This window comes from Crassostrea angulata, chromosome 8 (genome assembly GCF_025612915.1).
Source record: "Crassostrea angulata isolate pt1a10 chromosome 8, ASM2561291v2, whole genome shotgun sequence".
Taxonomy (NCBI): domain Eukaryota; kingdom Metazoa; phylum Mollusca; class Bivalvia; order Ostreida; family Ostreidae; genus Magallana; species Magallana angulata.
Window position 1 is genome coordinate 36,962,821 of NC_069118.1, and position 20,006 is coordinate 36,982,826.

Here is a 20,006-nt window from a genome sequence, read left to right on the forward strand (position 1 = left end):
CTTTTCGGTCTTCTTTGTTTCCATAAAGCTAGAAAACTACATCAAAATTTTAAGGTGGCATGAGACACCTCCATATTGTTACGTATTTCCGATCGAAATAAACAATTAGATGGAATTTTCTTTTATAAATCTTTTCTTTCACATAATTGTTCCCTTACAGTGTAGTGCAATATAGTATGAGCGTTTACCGTGAATCTGTAAGTCATGAGTTCGAATCCTGCTGGGGTTTTTTGTAATTTTTACCATTTCAAAATTATTATAAAACTTATTTTTTAGTTAAATGTTGTGAAATTTGAATATTCTAAAACGGTCAAGGTATTTTGTTCATTGTATTCTTTTATCTACGTTGATATCGACAGGTGTCCCATATAACCTTGATTTATGACGGGTTACAATTACTTTCAGAAATAAGATTACATTATATTCAAAGACGGATACCGATATATGCTTTTAAATATTCAAATATTGTTTTACGTGGAGGCGCTGCAATTTGCTTTCATGGCCTTCGACGTCACTGTTTCCCTCTTTTATGGTGCTTCTAACGGATGTTACTTCAACTAAGGGCAAACAACTCGTTAATTAAAACCCCCGTTTGTTGTTTTCAAAAAAAGAACTTCACCGGGTATAACTCACTACTTTATCTGTTTATGAACATTAATTTGATTTATGTGAAAATGCCCAATAGAAAAGGAAGAAGAAGAACGAAAGATAACTCTTACCCTGGTAATTTTAAACAAAAAGCTGTCCGTTATTAAAGCGGTAGCGGAGCTGCTGTGTATATAAGTCTCCTCATATTCATTGGCGCCTCGCATGTAATAGGGTCTAAGAGAAGGAGGAAATTTGCCTATTTGACTGTGTTTGTATATGCATGCAATGTAATTTCAAAATGTTTTTTAATAAACACATATACATGTATCAAATTAGAACAGGAATTCTATTAAGGTGTAAAGCTGCACTTGTCGATATTAAATAAATGTGGATAAAAGTAAATTTTAATCAAAATACTATTTTCCGTTTCAGAATTTTCAAAGGAACATTTATATACTAGTATAACAATAGACTTGACTGACCGGTATTGATTTCTGTCTTTACAAAAAACACATCGATTTAAATTCCGTTCCACTTCTTGATTTTAGGCCATACACAGTAACTTTTAGCTTCTAGTTCTCATATTGTATAGTGATTGAAAATAAAGTTTCACAGTCATTGTCCGAGCAGTATAAGTTATGAACTTTTTTTTTAAAATTATGTATTCTGTTTACATTCTATTATACGATACATGTTCTTTATCTGTGTTTATTTGCAAAGCAAGGACATATTAGCAACTATCGAAAGTCTCGCGTGGCGCGATTTCAAAGGTCGCCAACCCTTTGACTCTTTGCAACAAATAATGCACGTCGCATTAGTTTTCTCAACAGAAATAAGAAGAAGAGTGAAGTTTGTAGATGTAGAAGGATTTTTACGAGGCGTTCGATCACTATCATCATTCAGTGTAAATTCAACTTAACTTTTTTCGGTATTAACAGTTGCATCCTTTATAGGGGGACGTACCTGATGCCGGAATGGCAAGTGGACAAAAAACTCACCCACCCCACCCCCATTTTTTTCTAATCTATTAACCTTCCTCCTGCATTTTTGACTTAAAATATCACCAATGCACATGTTATTTGCAAAGAACGAATGCATCTACTTTGCAATACTTCTCTCACAATTGTGCCATTTCCTATTGATATTCTGGAAAATCAAACGCAACAGTTTTTGCTCAGCATGATTTTTTTTTGTGTGGCACATGTCTCGAGTAACACAGAGTGAATAGTTCTTGTCCTCAAACAAAGCGTGCTTACACAAGGGTATACATGTAGTTCCGGTTGATTGTTTTTACATGTAGGGAAGTATGTATATACTCTCTAATTGATTCAAACCCATCTGGAGAGAGCTATGCGTACTAAATACGATGATGCAATACCATGCCATTCGTAATCAGTGGCGGATCCAGGAATTTGAAAACGGGGGGGGGGGGCGCAGTTAAAGGCAGGGGGTCTGGGGGCCGCCTTGAGGCCCCCAGTGGGTCCAGGGCGAAGCCCTTGTGGGGGTCCAGGGGGCAAAGCCCCCGGAAGCTCCTGAAATCTAGATATTTTGAAAGGCAAAATCATGTTGTCTGGAGGGCCAATTTTTACTTATTTTCCCGTCATTTTAGTCACTAGAAATGTTACCAAAATGTTATGAGACATTTAATTTTGAAGTAACAAAAGCTGCAAAAAGTTTCAATTGAGCTCTTACAAATAAGAAGTATTTATTTCATTGTATCTGGGATAAGACTTTTAACTAAATTTTGTTCATTTTGTAGGCTTTTGCAATTTTACTCAATAATATTGTTATTTGTCATAATTGTCCAGGAGAAAATTTGCACCAATGAGTTTGTCGGTCGTAAATAATTAAAATAAATAAAAACAAGAAATACTTCAAAATATCGTACACAATTATAGCTGTTTTATTTAAATGGATTGTTAGACACCATTCTTCTTGGGTTTTTGTTAATGAAGATGTCGACAATTTTCTTGTAGTCTAGGGGAATATCTCTGTGAATTTGGAGAAGAGTAAGGGCGTTTAACCGGTCCTGTCCCATAGTACTTCTCTGGGACGATTTAATACGTTTTATTGCTGAGTTTCCTCGTTCAACAGTAGCACTCGACACAGGAATAAGTAATAGAAGAGTAATTATTCTGTGAATATTATGTACTACATAAACCGAGTCTTACACAAGAAGTCCACTCGTACACAAGTTGAGCCGTTCCTATTTTTTTTTAATTACTAAACTATATCGAATGAAATAACACTTCTACATGAATATGCCTACAAATTATAAATCTTTGTATTTTTCATTTTACAAATTGAATTTAATATTAAAGTAAAGTATGTCTTTATATGATCAGAAAAAAATCATCCACAAAAAAAAAAAAAAAAAAAAAAAAATCAAACGGGGGGGGCGCGCGCCCGGCGCGCCGGCGCTGGATCCGCCACTGGTAATGTGTAGTAAAGTCAAGTAATGGGGGGCGCCAGGGAAATGAACTTGCTCACTTTTTCTTACCACAATATATTGTTTTAGTCGCGACCCTGGAGTTATAAAAAATATTTCTCAAAAACAACTTTTATATTTATCCTTATTCCTTTGATAATTTTGCTAGAAAGTCATCAGACTTATAGATGGTTTAATTTAATTTATACTGTTCCTGAAGATTTATAAAATCATTCTATTGAATTCGGGACAGAAACATTTATTTTATCGCTTCTGTTACAGCAGGCACGTAAGCATCGGGGGGGGCCTGCCCCCCCCCCCCCCCCTCCACTTTTTCTCGCAGCAACTAATTTTTAAAAATTTACATATAAAAAATAGATTTATCATGAAGTTTTTTTTTTTTGCTTGTCAAGATTTTTTGGATGAGTCTGCCCCCCCCCCCCCCCACTTTCAAAAATGATGCTTCGTGCCAGTGTTAATATTTTAAACTACACTCTTACACACATAGTCCATTTGCAACACTTAAAGAGGTTGACTTTAGTTTCCACTGCACATGTTTTTGCACATTCTAGTAAAATACAGTGTATTTATTGTCAACCCGCGACGCGTTCTTGGTTACCCCATTCTAGAGTCACCCCTGCGAATGTGTCCGGAATGTTTTCTTTATCGTTGCTAAGTATGTAATAAATCCAGAGGTGCTCGAATGAAAGTTCACGAGACTTCACCGAGATTTGTTCAGTTCCTGTGAAATTTCGAGCGGAAGTATAAGTGTTCGGAGAATATTCTCATAATACGTAAGTACTGGTCGATTTTTATATCATATCCTACTTTGATTTATGTTAAAACATCAACATCTTTTAGGATGTATGTCTTATTTCACCACCTAGCGGTTTTTTAAATTAAACGATGATACTCGAAACAGAGCTATCATTCGTGTTCAACCACGTGTATAGTGGTTGATAATATAAACATTGGGTTGCTTATTAAATTCATAGCCATGTTTGATGATTGTGGTGTGCAATACCATGTTTTTAAAAAAAATAATGGGTGAATGTTTTGCATAAAAACTTAGTATATCGAGCCATTTTCAAGGAATATTCTGCATAAAATAGTACAGTCTGTTTCACTATTAGTGTTATTACTAGGTCAGGCGCGGATCGAAAATTAATTCTTAAGGGGAATGTCTACTAAGCATGTTAATTGTCGCAACAGCAGAAAAAACAATTTTTGTATTGTCACATTTATTATTAGGACACATTTTACCCACCAATTAATGAAGATAAAGTTTAAAATCAATAAACCTCTAGAATTTATATTTCACTACAAGTACCTAGATTCTCTAAAATAGACTATAAACACGAGGCACGATTTTTACTGCGAAACTGAAAGGGTCAAATAAAACCATGTGATTTGAAATTTAAATGACAATAACATTCGCAGGGGTGAGAGTGTTATATCCTTTAGTTCTGTTCATCAAATTTAAGAAACGAATTGCTTTATTTTATTTATTCAACATTTGTCAAATTTTCACTGTTTTGTATATTCTAAATAAGTTCTTAAAGTAAGTTTTAAATCAATTTTACAATAATAACTTATCAAATAAAATCCAATAATACGGACATCATATCACACGTGTTGAAATAACAAAGGTGTAAGCAGTTACTCTGGTGCAGGTTTGAAAATTTAAGAGTTACAACTTTTTATTCTACATACAACAACCAGCTGTCAGTTGTTAACTATTGGTTGCTTACTGCGCGCGCGCACATACACAAGCACACATACAAATATACTTTGCATTAAATTTCAAAAGACATATTACTCAAAAAAAAAAAAACCCACCAACATTGAAACAATAAGTATTTGAGTAACTCAAGGGGACAAAAAAGAAACACCACAAACAGAGGTATTAGATATTGTATTTGTAATAATAGTTTTAAAAGGAAATTAACAAGGAAATATATATCAAAGCTTGGTGTAAATGTTACATTCAAAAAAATAAATTTTGTTTATCAAAATATAAATGTGTTAATAAATCTAGTTTTAAAAAGTTCCATGATATTATTATAATAATTAAAAAATCAAACTCCCAGGCAACAACAACAGAATTGCAGAGCTCTCTTCAAAACATTTTTCTGAAACAAGAAGAGGAATCAATAATTAGTATAATTACTTGAAAAAAAATATAAACATTTTAATGATAGAGTGTGTTATATTTGTTGCATCATGTATTCCGTATAGCCCTTACTTTTTTTCTCTTCGTCAGTACCTTCTTCCCCCAGTCAATGTTTGTAGCATTGAAGAATGCTGATTTGATGTCAGCATCAGCAATTCTGTTTGCCTTGAAATGAAAATTGAATTACGTACATTGATACATACGTATGAGAGAGAGAGAGAGAGAGAGAGAGAGAGAGAGAGAGAGAATTGTAAAAATTGTTTATGAAAATTTTTTTAAGGATGTAGTGAGAACTAAGTACATCGTATGTACCCTCCATTTAATGGAGCAGTGACAAAAACAATCACATCAGAACAACTTCAAACATTTAAAGTCAAGATGTAGTAAATCAAAAAGTGCCTACAGAATTATAAGATTCAAGGTATAAATTCTTTCTATAATGCTTCATAACAATATCTTTGTTTGATAGAGTTCGAGTGTATCGGGGCTTATATTTTTAGTAACCACAATGAAAAATCAAGTTTTAGGCTGTCAATTTTTTAATGAAATAATGGTATTAATTTAAGTCCAAAATCTCGAAGTTTTGTTCATTTTTGCCTAATAAGATATATCTAGAATTCTTGCAGTCTCTCCAAAAACGATAGCTAGTACACAAGCTCTTGACCTCCCAATTATAATGATGTCAAAATGAATATAGATATTGGGATTATTACTTTTCCCATGATTTGATAAATAATGTCAAATGATTGTTTCATATTAAGAACATACAAGCCGTAAAGTACGGGAAAATTTCGTAGCTACAATTATGACGTTATAATGGTTCTAGTACCAAAGAGATTTTCTGAAATCATTTATTTGAATTATATTAATTATCAGCCATACCTCAGGTCCATATACTAGCTCCTCTATAGAGACGTCGATAATATCGTTTATAAATTCTCTCTGGAAAACAAAACAAGAAATTCATAATTGATAAAAATGATGTCAACTTTGAGTGTATAAATTAACATTTTGAATACAAACTTCCTACTCAACATGTTTTTGATTTCGAGTCTGTGGCTTTAGTAAGAGAATTTCAGTGGTTCAAAATGGGTTTTTTATGGAGAGTAGGATGTTCAATCAAATCAAAACAACTCAATGTACACAACCTTGGGGGTGACGGGGGCCTAGACCCTATGAAAAACATGATAGATCTTACCACCCTCCCCACACACTTAATATACCTACCCATCCCCCTCCCCCCACACACATACTTACCCCACCCCACACACATACACACCCATACCACATAACCCCCCCCCCCCCCCATAAACTTATTTCTATATCATTATGTAAGGTATCAAAATCTGTACTTACCAAAGCTTCTTCATTGACAGGAACTGGGGGTCTGAGGGGCTGAAAAACCGAAACATGACTGAATACATGCAATACAGAAATCACCCCTCCCCAAAAGAACAGAATGAAATTAACAAGTTAAGATTTGTATCTAAAATATCTTATAGGGATCATGTAAGCCATCAAGTAAAACAATGTTCATAATGAATATATCCATAGAACATTTACTTTTACAATTAGTTATTTTTAATTTAGAGCTTAAAACAGACAAGAATGGAATTTTTACAATAGTAAGAAAAATATATGACAATGAACTGTAAAACAATTAGTAAATGACATTGTTCATTTCAACAAACCTGTCCTCTGTCAATGAACATGGCTTTTGGCTGGACCAAGAACTGAAAAATGATAAGATAAAAAAATAATTTAATTAAGATTTATTATGTATTAGTTTTGTATTTTGAGAGAGAGAGAGAGAGAGAGAGAGAGAGAGAGAGAGAGAGAGAGAGAGAGAGAGAGAGAGTTATATAGTAACAAAAAGTTAGGCCTTAGTTGTAAACTTACAAGCTCGACCTCAGCTTTAGTCATTTTTTTGGTCGGATCCAGCTCACTGCAGTCAAGTTCAACCTTGTATTTAAAAAAGATTGTTGTACTATAGGCCTAAAAAGCAGTTATAATTTTAATTGGTGTGTATATTTGTGTGATTGAGAGAGAGAGAGAGAGAGAGAGAGAGAGATTTAAAATAAAATTTATTTCTTCATACATGATAGGCATAACACTAGTAATAGAATAATTAACACTGTGCGCAGCAATATACATTGTATCTATATAGAAAGCTTAAATGATATTCGTGAGAAAATAGTTGAAGTATAACATAACTTTGGATTGTAATTTTACAATGACATGATGTAGATACTTACTAGTGAATGGTCCTCCGTATGCCGAGTGATCGGTCTACCGTAGGGCACTGACAACCGTGGGTCCGGTCTCTGTTTTGACATGATTTTTATAAAAATTCTGAGTGTATGGTAAATATACAACAAACCTCAATCACAGGTCTCCAAGGTATGAATATCTGTGACGTTGCTACAGTGACGTCACAAACTTCGATCCCGATGTATTATCTATATATGAACATATGAACCCGATTTTATTAAGGACAACGCATGTAAAATAATCAAACTCGACAAAATACGTCCCGTGCGTCACGATAATCTTATAAACATATATGTATAAAGAGGCAAGTTTCACTTTTTTAAAACTTTAAGTGACAAAACTTCATTCAATCAGAAATGCACAAAGGCATGGCACTTTTTCACAGCACTTTTTCACAGCAGGTAAATTGACTTGGTTTTTTATTTGCAATGCAACTTGAAATATACATTTTGAAATGAAATTGTAATTTGTAATGAAATTTTGATTTTACAATTTTCAATGCACTCTAAAATCTAATATAAACAATTTACAATATTATTTGTTATTTCTGCTGAGACCGTATCAGGACACGCTATTTTTATTTCTCCGTTGTTTAGCTAAGTACACTACATTCGTTTGTCATCTGATTTCAGGCCACCACGTGACAGAGGCGGCCTACTGCTACTACTATTTCTCCTACTATTACTGCTACTACAACTACTCTTCCTAGTAAGTGTTTTACTAAATATCAGTCTCTCATTTCCAAAGACATAATTTAATAGATCCATCAACAGGTCTGTTGAGCCTAAACTTTGCTGGATGCAAAACATCAAGTAATATATCGGGTTCAACCTCCTCATTAATTTTGCATTATAAACTTAAATTGTAATGGGTAATTACATTAACTATGTAGATGGCTGTTAAATTTTCCTGTATTTTTGAGTACATAAAGCAGTTATATTGTCATTTTTAGACTCTATTGATCTCAGTGAGAAGAAGAGTTCTGTATAAAAATAAAGAAAAATACTAAGATTTGAAAGGTAGAATAGATCTATATGACCTCGTTTGACCAGTTCCAAAATGGTTGTAAATTAAAAAGAAAATGATAAATAAAAGAAAGGAGAATAATAATATCTTTAGCACAAACGTTAATTCATAAATGGTCGTGTCAGTTCTGCAGTAGCTCATTTTTGCGGTCATCTTGTATTTGATATTAGTCTTAGATTATAGTCACCTAACATGCAGAATATAAAATTTTAAAAAAAAACCGCAAGTATAGATGCAGAATTTATTCGAGAAGTAATTGCACGAATTCCAAATACGTAATTTAATCTCTGTCTTAGGACTAAGTGAAGGAATGGGTTTAAACAACTACTTCTGGAATTCATTAAATGTCTTACTAAGTCTTAAAGAATTCAAATTGTTATAGCCACAGTAGAGATATAGGGGCCCTGTGACTGTTTCTGACCTGATGTTAAAAACAAAATATTGATAAAATCAAACTGTATACGTTCAGAAAATACCAATAACTAAGTGGCATGCATTAACCTGTTGTTCAATACATGTAGGTTCAATGGATGGGTTTTAGGGTTGAACCATTGGTATCAACATGTTCATTTCAGGCACGTAGCGTCGTGTTTGAAAGTGGGGGGCCAGACCCATCCAAAAAATCTTGACAAGCAAATCTTTATAATCCTAATCCGGGGGGGGGGGGGGGGGGGGGGGCTTGCATATTATATAATTTCAATTTCAATCCTAATTTCCTTATTTTCATATCAATTTTTTACATCCTCCAAAAAAGTGGGGGGGGGGGAACTCCATGATAATTCAATTTTTTATATGTTAATTTTAAAAAATTAGTTGCTGTGAGAAAAAGTGGGGGAGGGGGGGGGGGGGGGGGCAGGCCCCCCTGATGCTACGTGCCTGCATTTCATTTGTATGGAAACGGCTATGCTATAAATCATTGGCTTATTCGCAACCAATGAAATAGCTGCCAAAGTAATTTGTTAGAATTATTTTTAATTTACCCGCAAAAACGGGTTATATGTATTTTTTCTGCAACGTCGCTATCTTCATATCCCAAATGAATCACCAAAGAAAGCATTTTATTGTTTAAATGAATTCACTTTGCTATTTCACTTTGCTATTTCATGCACCATGAGCACAAATATAAGTTCGTCTTCACGTGTTTTGAGTATATTTATTTTTGTAAGATTGAATAAAACTTTAAATTTTACATAACCAATTTGATATGTACTTTTGAAAAACAATCATTAGTATAATTTTTTATACATACTCCTTAATAAAAAAGATTTTTCACCACAATGGTTTTTCACTATATACATGTATGTTGCCGCGGAAGCTAACTAAATAACATGTTAATATGGCTGTCCCATGTATGTGTCATATCCTTGACTAAGAGCGCAAATAATGGTTTCATAGCGGCGATACACAATGTTTCATATAAATATACATCAGTATAAAAATATATACATAAGCATTGAATGCTTCTTTTTGAATGTCCTCGGTCTAATGACACACCAAGCGGTGCAGACAAATTGAATACCGATGCCTCGGATCTTTTTTTTCTTTTTTTTTTTTTGCAGTGGAAATCTGCAGTCGAAAATCAAAATTCAATATCTTAACATTCAGTGCATTTTTAACGTTGACTATGAAGATTTCTTAACTGCTTTGTTTGAAATTAAAAATATAGAATAAAACAATTTGTTTAGGCATAAAATTTTCAATTCTTCAGTAATTCTGCGACGATTCCCTACTTTGTTGCGAATCATTATCAAAATGATAGTCGCTAATAGATATTGCCCGCAAAAAATTTTGATAATCTCATATCCCTATCCCTTTTGACCCTTGTGACCCCTTCCATAGACCTGCCAAAATATCCGCTATCGGTAATTATCTGTCATCTTTGGTTTCAGGAAGTGTAATTCATTGGTTTATTTCTTGCGGGTCTTGCTCAAATTACAATTAACACAATTAAGAAATGGATCAATCGATTTGTTTTTAAACATATACTTCTGTGAAACGAAACCTGCATGTCAATCATATGACATGCATGGCATAGCATCTTCAGAATATAAACAATTAGATATTGTCAAAATGCGCTTTAAAGTGGTCTAAAGAAGGAAGTTAAGACAAATTAATTATAATTACGAATATCTCTAAAAGAATAGATTTTATCACTTGAAATGGCTACATTCCAGCTTCCTGGTAAAAAATTTATATTTATGTACGAAAAGATTGAAAATCAATTTAGTTGGTGCAAGAATATATCGATAGTAAGTATTAAATTTTCTTCTTTTTTCTTTTGGGTAAGGTAGAATCAAAACCAACTCATGAATTATTTTAATTATTTCTTTGGCATAATCCAAGTTTATATACTTCTTTATTTATTTTTTTTCCAGTTATCATATGGATTGTTTTTTGGGATGGGAGCAATAAAGGAAAAACTAAATCTGTACAGAGCGATATATGAAGATAGAATAGAAAAACTTTTAAAAAATCTTTGATCATTTTTATCAAAACATCCCACAAAAACACTGATATGTTGTATTATAGTGAATTTACTGCTGGCACTGGGTATACTGAACATAGAATTCCAATATGATGTCGAGACGCTTTACATTCCTGAAGACAGCAAATCAATAAAGGACCGAAACAGTATAGAAGCATTATATGGGGATCCAACTGGATCCAACTTTGCGCCATACCAGTTAACAAGACAGGGTCTGTATGGGGACGTCCTTATCGTTTCAAAAGATAAGTCAAGCATAATGAGGCCATTATATATCAATGAAATCAACTCAATAGACGCTTTCATTAGAGAAAAAATCCTTGTTGAAGACTCAGAAGTGCGCAAGTTTAGACACAGAGATATTTGTGCATTGGGTCGGAGTGGGTGTGAAGTCGTTGGAAGTATCTTACTATCCCCGAAATTTCAAAGCGACTTTGTGACGGGAAATGTGACGTTTCCAGTTTATAACAAAATCTCCATGACTTCTCTGCTTGCAAAACCGGTTTCTAACCGCGGTGTTTTGGTACACACGATCGGTGTTAGGTTACGTTATTATCTAAGACAGAACACGACTAATGCCTCTAAACTTTCCAAACATTGGGCGAAAGTTTTCATCAAAACTATGAAAACCTTTAACACAAATCTGACTGAAGTAGCTTTTTCTCACTCTGATTCCTTAAGTGAAGAATTGGACAACATTAAAGAAAGTGCAACAATTTATTTTATTATAACATTACTAATAATGGTTGTTTATGCGTTAATCTCATCTGCGACTTTCAACTGCAACAACGTGGCGAATCGGATGAATTTGGCCTTCGCTGGCATCTTTGCATCTTTATTATCTATAGTTTCTTCTTTTGGGTTAGTCATAACGTGCGGGTTGGAATTCACGACAGTCGCAGGAGTGATCCCTTTCCTTATAATAGGTAAATCAAACACTTGTATTTTTCAATGAATTTTCTGATTAAATAGTTAAGAAAGTATAACATCGTTTGATTCTGTCTCCTAGGCATTGGAATAGACGATATGTTTATTCTGCTATCCGGAATGGCCGGTGCCCCTCCCCTTTATAAATCGACAGTAGAGGAGCGAATGGCTTTCATGTTGAAGAAGGGTGGGGTAGCCATTACTATTACGTCAGTGACAGACATGATCGCATTCATCATTGGAGCTTCTGCTGTATTTGTTAGCATTAAGATATTTTGTTTATACACAGGTATTTAATTTGTATAAAAGACTACACGAATTATTTCAAAATGTGTAAGTAATTTTATGAAAATTTCTAATTTTTTCGTATATTTGTTTTATAGCTGTAGCGGTGTTTTTCTGTTACCTAAACCAGCTGTTTATTCTTTGCCCTGCAATTGCTATCAACGAGTGTCGTACCGAACAGAAAAGACATTTTTGTTGCTGCACTCAAAGAGTAAAATCTAAAGAAATTTACAAGAGAAAGTCGAAATCGAGATGTTTTATTCAGTGCTTTGCTGGTCATCAGCCGAAAAGTCGAGAAGATGTTGAAAGTCCACTGGAAAAGTACCCAAAGAGACTAATCTCATTAATTCTCCGATATAAACCAGGAAAACTGATTGTTGCTGTAGTATTTTTGGCATACATTGTTAGTTCTATATATGGGGCGTTGAATTTAAAACAAGGTCTTGATGTTCACAATCTAGTCTCAAAAGATTCTTACTACTACACATATGGTGTCTGGGACACTACCTATTTTACCTCCGACCCTATGGTCACAGTATGTATTACAAACACTCAGCAGTACCATACGCCTCAAGTACAAAACCAGATACGTTCACTCATCGTTACTGTGAAGAAAGATGACAACATTGACGATCACTTTGCGATCAATTGGTTGGCAGTTTACAAAGATTCCGCATTCTATAACAGCACATCAGAAAATGCCTTTGTGAAAGCTTTGAGAGAATTTCTTCTATCTCCACAAGGACAAATGTTTTCTAATGACATAGTATTGGATGAAACAACTAACTCTATTGTGTCGTCCAAAATTCATCTCAGAACTGTAAATTTGAAAACACAGGAAGAGCAAGGCGATTTAATGTTACGTATTAGGGAGATTGAAAAACATGCGCCTGTACAATGCATAATTTTTAGCCCCATCTTTACACTTTGTGAACAATATATTCAAATTTTGTCAACAACCTTGCAGACAGTCGGTATAACTTTGGCGGTTGTTCTGTTGGTCAAATATTTTTTCATGCCCAATATCGTGGTAGGAGTAGTTGTGGCGATGACACTTGTGAGCATCATTGTGGGAATATTTGGCTTCATGTACTATTTCGACCTTTCTCTTAATTCCATGACGATGATTCACCTCGTGATGAGTGTAGGGTTTTCGGTTGATTTCAGTGTTCACATCTGCCATGCTTTCTTGTCTCTCAAAAGCAATGATCGCGACAAGGTCTTGGAGGAAGCCATTGACGCAACGGGTGGACCCATCTTGAACGCAGCCATCTCTTCCATGCTTGGTGTAGTTATTTTGATAATTTCCGACAGCTACGCATTCTTGTGTTTTGGTAAAGTGATGTTATTGGTCTTAGGACTGGGCTTACTTCATGCATGCTTGTTCTTACCATTATTTCTATACATTTTGATGCCTTGTTTACTTCATCAGAAAAATGCTGTTGAACCAGAAAAGGCTAGAGTTGAATTGAATTATCTAGAAACATTTACGATTTATGACCCAAGACTTTTCAAAAGTGAACTATCTTTGAATACCCCCGGTAATTATTCTGACGATTTTGAAGAGTCGGAATTCGACTGCTCATCTGTATCTTCTGGCAATGAGCATGTGTCGCCAAACCAGGATGAAGAGAAACAATGAAATAATTAATAATAGTTTGATTGTTGATCGTTTTGTGTCCTTTAAAGTGTTTTGTGTTTGTTATTTCGGTGGCTTAACCATTTCCGATCCTTAGCCATGTTCGGTAACTCTATATTATTCGGATTTTTTTAATAAAGGGAATAAAGCAGTCTTTTATATTAAACAAAAAATGTCCTTTAGTGTTAATATTAAGACCCCTGTTTCATTTAAATGCTTGGCTTAGTTGTTCCACGGAGATATACTAAATAGGCGTACAGTGTAAAAGGGGTTTGAGCCACCGATGCACCAGTTTAACCTTTTTTTTAAAATTTGATATTTCAACTTGAATTCTATTGTGGGTAAATTTGCAATAACTTTGTAAAATGCATGGATACCAATAATAAATTTCCTTTTATTTCATTTCATTTATAAAGTTTGAAGGACAAATAAAATGTTTATGATGAACAAATATACTTTGAGGCTGAGTGTTTGAGAACCTTTAATAATACGATAAAATGATCTTTTTTGCAATATTTATTTGATGTAACTGACATAAGTATGATAAAGTAATATAAATTGAATTATCACTCTTTTTCATTTCTCTATCAAGTTGCCGTTTAGTCACGTTGACCTAATTAAGATGGCTTGATGGTTGTGGTCATTTTTTGATCTCCTTTAAAGGAGGAACCCTATATAAAAATATAGGAAAATACCTAAATTTAAAAGCTAAATTTACCCGGTATATCGATTTTTCTTTACTAAATATAGTTTATAACTAGACAAATCGTATATTAAAATTTTAGGCTGATCAAATCGTTAATTTGTAGATCCTCCAGCCTCCGTATACTATGTTTGTGCCTTGATTTGCAGTGTGTATCTAAACAAGAGGCTCACGGACCAAATCGCTCGCCAGATAAAGTTGATTCAAGTACAAAAGCATGCATGCCAACATTTTCAAGTTTGCTTTTACATTAAAAAAAATATATATAGCATTTGCGTTTGATACCTAGAAAATGTTTACTCAAATATTGACAAAATCATGTCATTTCGCTTTGAGCATGCCCCCAAAATATCCAAGATTTAAGATTGCCCTTGCCTAATGAAATGAACTTTACTTTGGAAGTTATTTATTCCTCTTTTTTTTTGCTGCAATAATCGCTATCGCTGTGAACCACAGACACATGCGCAGAAAAGCAATAATTGTTCAAGAACAAAATTATATACATCAGATGCAATCTGTTTAAATTGTGGAAATGTCCTTTGTCAGTCAAGCATTACTAGTATTATACTTCTGATTTGATGTTTTGTATTTGATGTTTAGCTACTGATACATGTACCTTTTATAGTATGAACATGTATAGCCAAGCTATGTCCCGGATTATAAAATATGTCGTCTTGATTCCGCCACTATAAATACCAGTATTTTAATTCAAAGTTGGACCATTTGACATTTGCATAAAATACTGTCGCACGTTAATCAAGAAATTAAATTAGAGGGAAATCTGTTTTAAAAGTACAACTCTAGGTAATTCAATAGCAAGCCAATTTTTAACAAGATTCCATTTTTTAAGAAGCTATTTCATTAGCTTTTATAGACATTTTTCTACTGACAAAAGGTTGTTGACAAAACATACTTAAAACCATATCAATCCCAAAAATGTTAATATTATACTAGTAATTATTTTGAAATTAAATGAAGCATTATCAGCCTTAGTTTTTTTAATACAAAATACGTATTCAGCATATACCTAATTCACAAATAATTGAAATATAGCAATCTTGTGTGTTGTTTTTAAAGCCTTTTTTTGCATCATGTGAAGTTGAAATCACAGAAACCCTCAGTAGTTGTTGAAATACCGGTAAGCATTGGTGGGGGGATGTTATGGAGAATTTAATTTTGCAGCACGGGAGATTTTAGATTGTTTCGCCATTTCGCGGTCGGCAGTCTCCCAGGTATAATATGTATGATATTTCAGGATGAATTTGGTTCCTGCTTCTGATTTTGAATTGGTGTTGTGTGTATAGTTGACATGTCAAAATCTTCGTATACTAGGAACAGTTTGGTATGTTTGAGATAATTTATTTCAATCTGCATGGGGATTTCCTCATGATACAGTACACACATTGATTACACAGGTTTGTAAATTCATAAAATGCAACACAAAATTTACAAATAAAAGTTTGGAGTTAAAAGAGAAGACAGAGTCAAAACCTGACAGAGTACAGCATAGATATTTCGGGATGCCCCCGGCGTACACCTACCAGTCACCCCTGGATTATCAGCCCCCACCCCCAGTGGCTCAATGCAACAGCATAACGAACAGACCCCCACCTACAACTCACGAATATGAAAAAAAAAAATAAAAATACTTTTTTTTATTTTCGCAATCATTGTAAACGAGAAAAAGAATGTAGAGACGTACGAGTTTACTAGAGTTTTTTTTCTTCAAAAATTCATACAAAGCGATTAATCGTTTTCTTTATTTTTAATCTAAACAAATTAACATCAGAAAGACCACGTTAACTTACTGTCTTTTACTAATTAGTCATGGACTCATTGACAATTTAAAATTGTTGATTAGTAAAAGACATTACTTATAGCCATGTACTTTATCTTACAATGTCATTGCACTCAGAGAATTGGCGCCAGTAGGAATCTGAAAGTCCAACCCTTTACAGTTGTGGTGGGGGTTTACCAGTCAGCTTCTGGTTTCGATTGCAGATATACTGCGTGGTTTATTGAATAGTTGACTGGATAAGATGCAAATGCAAAATTCTACACACATCAGGGAATTTGTGAATTTTGTGTGCGGTTAATGACACAAACTACACTGTAACAAACTAAAATTCGTTTTGTATAATTATAATTCCCCTTGGTTCACCTTTTCGGTTTATCCTTTGGAGAGCCCCTTGTTTTAATACTTTGACCCTTGGTTACCGTGGTAACATATCAATCCTGTGGGGAGCCCCTCGTTGATACCTTAAATAGTTGGTAAAAGTATGCACGGGCAGTACCCGGGAACATCAGCCGATAGACGTGGTCGTCATCCCGTCTAGTGCTCAGGGGCCTGTTTTAGAAAAACATCAGGTATTTAAACAACCCATTTTTGTACGTTTTAACCACACGTGTTTGAATAGGTTTTCGGTAGTATGTTTTTCTTTTTGTTTATTTTATTAGGGTCTTTTCTGCCTTGTTTTGCTGTAAATTTCCCCGTCCCTACAGAACGTCAATACCTGTCAGGGAAGGAGGGTTCTTGGGTGCTGAAATATTTCCGGCTCCTGTATTTATGAGTAGCCGTTTCCATTTTCATGGGATAATTTATAGAGACCGCTGTTCTACAGTGAGTGAGTGAACTACGGCGGCCCTTTCGACACATCTCTAAAACTACTTATGAATTTATACCTGAGGGTGATCCTCGCAGTTTTACCAATTTATAATCGTCAATGCAGATACGTGCTTTAACTTAACATTGTGAAAGTTTGATATTTATATAATTTGTGTCATTTGAAAACTTATATTCTGTTTATTGAGTTTATTGAAAGAAACCTCCAATCAGCGTGGACGAGGCCATGGGTTATTTACATTTCCAAGGAAAACTTTCGTCTAATGAAGCCTCGATAGACCCGTGCAGCATGTGAACTTTCTACATGTACTTCAACTTAGTTCTGGTGGTTGCCGATATACCTAAACCTGACTGTAACCACGTGTTCACCTGAGGGTTCTTAAACACCACGTGCACCGGAACCGGGCTGACTATAAAGACTTTTTCCTTCATTTCATTATTTAATTTGTATATTTTTGTTTGTTTGGTTTTTCTCGTTGAATTTTCTGTTTAATTTTATTTTATTTTGTTATTAAATATTTTGTTAAAAATTTCATACTTGTTCTGTTGATTTATGTAAGTTCATCAGGATGCATAATCACACATCCTCACAAATGGTGGCAGCGGTGGGATGCATCTGAGCTTGCATAAATCAAAAGATTTTCTTGTTTTTGCATGTTAGAAATTTTGACTTTGATATTTCTTATTTTTGTATGTTTCAGTGCATAAACTTTCACAATGTCACATATGCCGAAATGGATGACCGAGCTTATCGCGAAAGGGTCAAGCGTCAAGGACTGTTTAGAGGTGTGGTGTCAGGAGCAGGAGGCAATGAGAGCTGAGAGAGAGTCTGCTAGGGCTGAAAGAGAGGCAGTGAGGGCAGAGAAAGAAGCTGAGCGAGAACTTGAGAAAGTAAGGTTAGCTCATGAAAGAGAGGAGCGTCAAGCTAAGAGAGACAGAGATAAGTGGGAGGCTGAGAAAGAGATTAAGTTGAAAGAGTTAGCTCTTAAAGAAAGAGAGTTAGAAACTGGTCCCTCCCCTCAGAGTGTTCAAACTCCTAGTGTAAAGTTGCCCAAATTTGAAGAAGGTCAAGACCCTGATGTTTTTCTAAAATCATTTGAGAAAATAGCGGGCTTACAAAAGTGGGATAAATCTCAATGGGCGGTTCGTTTAGTCCCCATGCTATCGGGTAAAGCTCTTGAGGCCTATTCTAGATTGTCAGATGAGGAGAGTGATAATTACGATGCTATCAAAACTGCTATTCTGAAAAGGTATGAATTGACTTCAGAGGCTTATCGGGATAAGTTTAGGAAGTGTAGACAGTTCAGTGATGAGTCATTTAAAGATTTTGTTGTTCGTGCAGAAAGGTTCTTTCACCATTGGTGTGATAGGGAGGATATTGGGTCAGACTTTGAATTGTTGTTTGATTTGATTTTGAGAGAACAGGTGATAGGAAGTTGTTCAAATGATTTGCAATTGTGGGTTCGTGAGCATACTCCAAAGTCTATCAAAGATGTTATAACTTTGTCGGAGTCATTTCAGGTTGCACATAAAGGCAGTAATGCAGGTGGTGGACGAGGTAACGCAGGGGAAAAGCCGGGTCCCAGACCAAATAAGTTTGGTTCAGGTCAGTTCCAAAGGGGTAAGCAGGTCTCGCCATCAGAGCAAAGTAAAACATGTTACAAGTGTAACCGGGTAGGACATATTGCGCCAAATTGTCCTTTGCGTAGTACATATCAGTCGAAACCTCCTTTTAATCAAAACCAAGGGAATCAAAAGTCGAAAGAGCGGTTTGGTTTGTGTCTTGATGAAAATATGATAGTTTCTGATCAGGGTGATGGTGTTCATGAGAATAAGATGGTTGTTAAGTTGTCTGGCGTATCAGCTACTGATGAGTCTAGTCTTGAAACATGTTGTGAATCGGGTCTAGATTTGGTAAGTGGGGAAGTTGGTGAAAAAGTTGTCTCAGTTTTGAGGGACACTGGATGTTCCACTGTGTTTGTTAATAGTAAGTTGGTTTCAGATAATGAAAAAACGGGGAGAACAAAAGTAATTACTTTGGCCGATGGTACAAGGAGAACTTGCAGTGAGGCGATAGTAAGTGTGAAAACGCCATACATTTCAGGTAAGGTGCACGCGCTATGTCTTGACTCACCTTTTGCTGATGTAATCATTGGCAACAATGTAAGCATTGTAGTACCGAAAGAGGCAGCACCTTTGACCATGATTGAGACTGCAGAAACAGTGGATGAAGAAGAATGTGGAGTTGTTCAAACTAGATCAGAGACAAGGAAACAGGAGGATGCAAAGAAACCAAAGCTGGATGATTTGAAAGAAGTGGACACAGAGAATGAAGGTATGTGGTGTAATAGAGAGAAATTGATCGAGCATCAGAAAACTGACGACAGCTTGAAATCGGTGTTAGAGATGGCCCAAAATGGTCCACATGAAGGAAAGTCTTATTTCATCCTGAAAAATGATTTACTATATAGAGTTTTTGACTCAGACTCTGGCGAAAAGGTATTCCAGATTGTTGCTCCAAAGAATCTGCGCAGTAGTATTATGTCATTAGCTCACGACACGCCACTGGCTGGACATCTTGGAAACAAGAAAACAAGAGAAAGAATTATGAGAAACTTCTTTTGGCCAGGTATGTATATAGATATATCTCGGTATTGTAAGTCATGCTCTATTTGTCAAAAGGGGACGCAAAGAGGGAGAACGCCAAAAGCGAAATTGGTGCCAATTCCAAAGATCGATGTTCCATTTTCCAGAGTAGCGATTGATTTTGTGGGCCCATTACCGATGACAGAAAAGAAAAACAGGTATATTCTGGTATGTATGGATTATGCCACTCGATTTCCAGAGGCTTTTCCGAT

At 34.9% G+C, this 20,006-nt stretch overlaps 2 protein-coding genes and 1 long non-coding RNA gene across 4 annotated transcripts; 2 read left to right on the forward strand and 1 right to left on the reverse strand.

Moving 5' to 3' along the window:
* Positions 1-5,094: 5,094 nt before the first annotated feature.
* LOC128160924 (uncharacterized) lies at positions 5,095-7,580 on the reverse strand. The gene is made up of 7 exons (XM_052824213.1): positions 7,445-7,580; positions 7,089-7,151; positions 6,881-6,922; positions 6,546-6,584; positions 6,072-6,131; positions 5,262-5,354; positions 5,095-5,148 (listed from the first exon to the last, which is right to left on the reverse strand). Exons 1-7 carry the CDS (start codon positions 7,523-7,525, stop codon positions 5,095-5,097), a joined length of 432 nt encoding a protein of 143 aa, XP_052680173.1. The 5' UTR covers positions 7,526-7,580.
* A 153-nt stretch (positions 7,581-7,733) lies between these two features.
* Positions 7,734-10,174, forward strand: LOC128158705 (uncharacterized). The gene is made up of 3 exons (XR_008240030.1): positions 7,734-7,861; positions 8,093-8,168; positions 10,046-10,174. It is a non-coding gene; the product is annotated as an uncharacterized LOC128158705 (long non-coding RNA).
* Positions 10,175-10,822: 648 nt separating this feature from the next.
* LOC128160221 (patched domain-containing protein 3-like) lies at positions 10,823-13,968 on the forward strand. Of its 2 annotated transcripts, XM_052823518.1 has the most exons (3): positions 10,823-11,897; positions 11,981-12,187; positions 12,282-13,968. In XM_052823518.1, exons 1-3 carry the CDS (start codon positions 11,231-11,233, stop codon positions 13,823-13,825), a joined length of 2,418 nt encoding a protein of 805 aa, XP_052679478.1. In that variant the 5' UTR covers positions 10,823-11,230; the 3' UTR covers positions 13,826-13,968. The 2 variants fall into 2 exon arrangements, with proteins under 2 accessions (XP_052679478.1, XP_052679480.1); XM_052823520.1 differs by having other exon boundaries at positions 10,824-12,187.
* The last annotated feature ends 6,038 nt before the right edge of the window (positions 13,969-20,006 follow it).

Excerpts from the sequence above, each read along its gene's own strand:
- LOC128160924 (XM_052824213.1), bottom strand. The coding sequence starts at position 7,525 with ATGTCAAAACAGAGACCGGACCCACGGTTGTCAGTGCCCTACGGTAGA. Across the intron at positions 6,923-7,088 it reads CTAAAGCTGAGGTCGAGCTT|TTCTTGGTCCAGCCAAAAGC; the intron begins GTAAGTTTACAA and ends ATCATTTTTCAG. Across the intron at positions 6,132-6,545 it reads CTGTCAATGAAGAAGCTTTG|AGAGAATTTATAAACGATAT; the intron begins GTAAGTACAGAT and ends TTTGTTTTCCAG.
- LOC128160221 (XM_052823518.1), top strand. The coding sequence starts at position 11,231 with ATGAGGCCATTATATATCAATGAAATCAACTCAATAGACGCTTTCATT. Across the intron at positions 11,898-11,980 it reads GATCCCTTTCCTTATAATAG|GCATTGGAATAGACGATATG; the intron begins GTAAATCAAACA and ends TCTGTCTCCTAG. Across the intron at positions 12,188-12,281 it reads GATATTTTGTTTATACACAG|CTGTAGCGGTGTTTTTCTGT; the intron begins GTATTTAATTTG and ends TTTGTTTTATAG.